Below are 3,414 nucleotides of genomic sequence, written 5' to 3' on the forward strand. Positions count from 1 at the left end.
TCAGATTCGTCACACTGACTGCTTTTTTGTCACGGGTATCGGCGTGGAATGGTGACCCGTGTTCGTGCTGGTTATCTTGCATTGCTTTTGTTTACATTTAATTGCAGTTACATGTATCTGTACTTGTGTCTATACTGCACTGACCTGTTCAACTATATTGTAAGTTTCTTTGGCATCTTACTTAGCTGCATTAGACGAAGTATTACGTTATTATTGTCGCTACTGAGTGCTGTATAGCATACGTCCGTCTACACCGATTTCGACTGATTACACCTAGCAGTGACAAAGTCCTGCCCTATTTATAGGGTCTGCAGGTATAGCGATACGTCGAACAAAACGCAAAATATTCAGTTTTTTAGATATTGTGCCAGGTATAATTTATTATGCTATGGTAAAGAGAAATAGGAACACTAATAAAAGACTGACGCATTGTTTAACAAATTGCACTTCTTTTGTAAATAGGAAATCAAACATGATATTTTTGTAAAGCTTTATTCAGTCGTTAAGTTATTTTTTCCAAATACAAATAATACACCAGGATCTCTTGCAGTGGTCAAAAACATGATCTCTTTGAAGACTGGGTGCCATTTTTTTAAATTCGGCATACAGGATATTTTCATCATCTATGATAAATACAGACTTATTAAATAAGTGCCTTGTTGAAGATATATTGAATAATTTCCAGTCTTGTAAAAAAAAATTCTTCATGAATTTATTTTTCAGTTTTCAGCAATGTAGTCTAAGTGTTTATAAAAACTACCTTTCTTGTTTTTTTTTCAAGCATTTTCAATAATATCGCAATTTAAGCACTCACGATTCATATCCAGACGATCAAAAATGGTGCCAGGATTCATTCTGGTATAACCGTGGGTGGCGTCCATGAATTCATCGACGTTGATCACTCCATCACTGTTGGCATCATAGGCCCCAAAATTACATGGTAAGAGGGCTTCAAATTTTTCATTCTGTGAAGAGGAGGATTTAGTTTGATTTGGTAAATGAAATATTTTGAGAATAGAACATTTTACAATGTTCCACATCATCATTAATTCATTTTCTTTGCTAACAGAATTTTAAAAAAAATGAATACACAACTTATCCTATGCGTAACACACGCTTTTTGTTTCTCATTGTAATTTTTCTATAAGAGTTAAGATTTTTGAATGAGGCCTCATAAACATATAAATCGTTTCCTGACTTCTAAGAGTCTTTCTTTTTGCCCTTTTATCAGACAGTACCATTGAAATGTAGCCTACCTTCGGCAGTCCCATGATGCCGTTCAGAAGAAAACAAAACAGGATTAGAGCAAGCATTGCAGAGAGTTATTCAGTTCTACTTTATCAATTCAGTACCTACATTGTACATGTAAGAAAAATAATTGAAGTAAATATAGAAAAAAAATATAGAAAATACGATAAAACAAAAACAATTGCAATCACATCCTATCGGAATTCTAATGACTACTAAATGCACTCCATTTTGAGCACAAATATTTTTCTATTGAAATGAAGCAGAATTTTTTAGAACTTCAATATGAAATATGTCTTTTGCTGTAGCCTTCAATTTAAAAGTTAGATTTAAGCGATGTATTATTAATTTAACACTATTCCAGCGTTGATTAGGCAATCCCGTTGAAATAAAATACCATTTTCACCTTTATTTAAAATTTACGCAAAAGCTTTCTAAGTTGATCGATACGCAAGAACACGTAAAAAATCTACAACGAGCCAATCTATCGACAAACAAGTTATTTTAACAAGTTTATAGAATGTCTCATTTCAAATCATAATTACGAAAATTCTATAATCAATGAATACAATGACTTTGTCAATAAATACAATTTATCATTATACCAAATGATTACTGAGGTGTTTAATACAGATTGCATTCATATTCACACCGAATTGTCGACGGATGTTTCTGTTTGTCCCACCATTGCTAGGAGCAAATGTCTGGTGGGACGAGACGATTGGAAATGCTTGCTCCTTTTTTCCAGACCACCTCTAATGTTTTTAAAAAGTCTTTGTTTGTCTTTTCCCCCAATTTGTATCGTTTCAATTGACATTCGAGCTGGATTGCTATTCGTTATCTTTATATTTTATGATAGTGAAATGCATCAAGGGTAATAATATTTGAATATTCCAAACCAGCTACAGAAAATGAAACTTCGTTAGACGAACAATTATTAAACTAATATTCATTCAGGTGTAAACATGTACAGTGTCAATCATCTCTAATTGTTCTTCAAATTTTGTCATCTTGGCTAATTTCAAACAAAAGAATTAAGAAAAATAAATAAATAGTGATCTTCATGTATTTTAGTAAAGTGATCAGGTTTAAAGTTTGAAATGTACAGTAACAGACACTATGTCATTTTCGTGCATAATGGTCATTTGCTAATCTTATCTTCTTAAAAATACTCTTTTCTGTTTCAAATGTAACATATTAATATAACCTTCACGCTACTATTAAGATAATTAACAATTTAAAAGAAAATTATAAAAATCCCAAAAATACCTTAAATGTAAAAACGTAGTAAATTAGCTTGTACTTACCAAATGATGTAAAATTTGTGAGAAATTGCTAGTTTTTATATCCTCTAGCCTCTGGTCAAAATAAATTGGTGTGTTATCTGAAGAGCTCATTAACAATGTGCACCTTTCTAAATGTACCTCTTGATTCTACTTGATCCAATTAAAAGTGCTTAGTTTATAGTAAAAAATATACACAGATGCTGTTCATGACATCACAGCATAGTCACTATAGTTCATTAATTAAAGTCAAGATAAAACACCTTCGACATCTGTTTACAACAGTTTAATCTACTCAACCATTGTCTATGATTTATTGTTTTCAGCATTAGATCAAATGGAAAATAGTCTGAAATATGAAGCACTGCTACTTTTTCGGAAATGAATTTGATGTCTTATGGTATGAAGAAAATTTTAGATTTGATACAGTAAATAGAACGTTCAATATTTTTTTATTTCAACATGAAGTCGAAAATATGATGTATATATGAAAACAAAAATTTCTGTCATACATTTTAATTTATATTAGAACAAATGAACCGTTGCTATTTAAATGTGAATAACACATTTTTTTAGGTAATTAAAAAAAATCCATTCATCGACAAATCAGTTAATTTTTCATATGCAGGAGTTATCTTACTTCAATTCTCTTTTTTTTCTTTTTAAGGGGAGAAATATTAATTAACTAAGGTACTTAGATCCTCAGCCAGGAAGAATAACTCTTTGATTTATATTTTAATTTAAAAAGTCTCGAAATGAAACTTAAATATTTAATATTTTCATTTTTATGTTATACCTCTCAATGTGCTTCAATGTTCTTTGAAGTTTTCAGAAAGTTATTACAAAAAGTCGAAATTTTCACCCAATTAAAGTATTTTAAAAT

At 30.5% G+C, this 3,414-nt stretch overlaps 1 protein-coding gene across 1 annotated transcript; it reads right to left on the reverse strand.

Annotated features, from left to right (window-relative positions):
- Positions 1 to 507: 507 nt before the first annotated feature.
- Positions 508 to 1,353, reverse strand: LOC134271772 (uncharacterized). Its single transcript, XM_062753983.1, has 3 exons — positions 1,257 to 1,353; positions 815 to 965; positions 508 to 623 (listed from the first exon to the last, which is right to left on the reverse strand). Exons 1-3 carry the CDS (start codon positions 1,311 to 1,313, stop codon positions 508 to 510), a joined length of 324 nt encoding a protein of 107 aa, XP_062609967.1. The 5' UTR covers positions 1,314 to 1,353.
- Positions 1,354 to 3,414: the final 2,061 nt, after the last annotated feature.

The sequence above is a fragment of the Saccostrea cucullata genome, unplaced genomic scaffold (genome assembly GCF_032062105.1).
Source record: "Saccostrea cucullata isolate Sc308-1 unplaced genomic scaffold, CSIRO_AGI_Scuc_v1 ctg8546, whole genome shotgun sequence".
NCBI classification, from domain to species: Eukaryota; Metazoa; Mollusca; class Bivalvia; order Ostreida; family Ostreidae; genus Saccostrea; species Saccostrea cuccullata.

Coding starts and splice junctions, on each gene's coding strand:
- LOC134271772 (XM_062753983.1), bottom strand. CDS start 1,313: ATGCTTGCTCTAATCCTGTTTTGTTTTCTTCTGAACGGCATCATGGGA. Junction 966..1,256: donor GCATCATGGGACTGCCGAAG/GTAGGCTACATT, acceptor TCCTCTTCACAG/AATGAAAAATTTGAAGCCCT. Junction 624..814: donor TGATCGTCTGGATATGAATC/GTGAGTGCTTAA, acceptor TATTTATCATAG/ATGATGAAAATATCCTGTAT.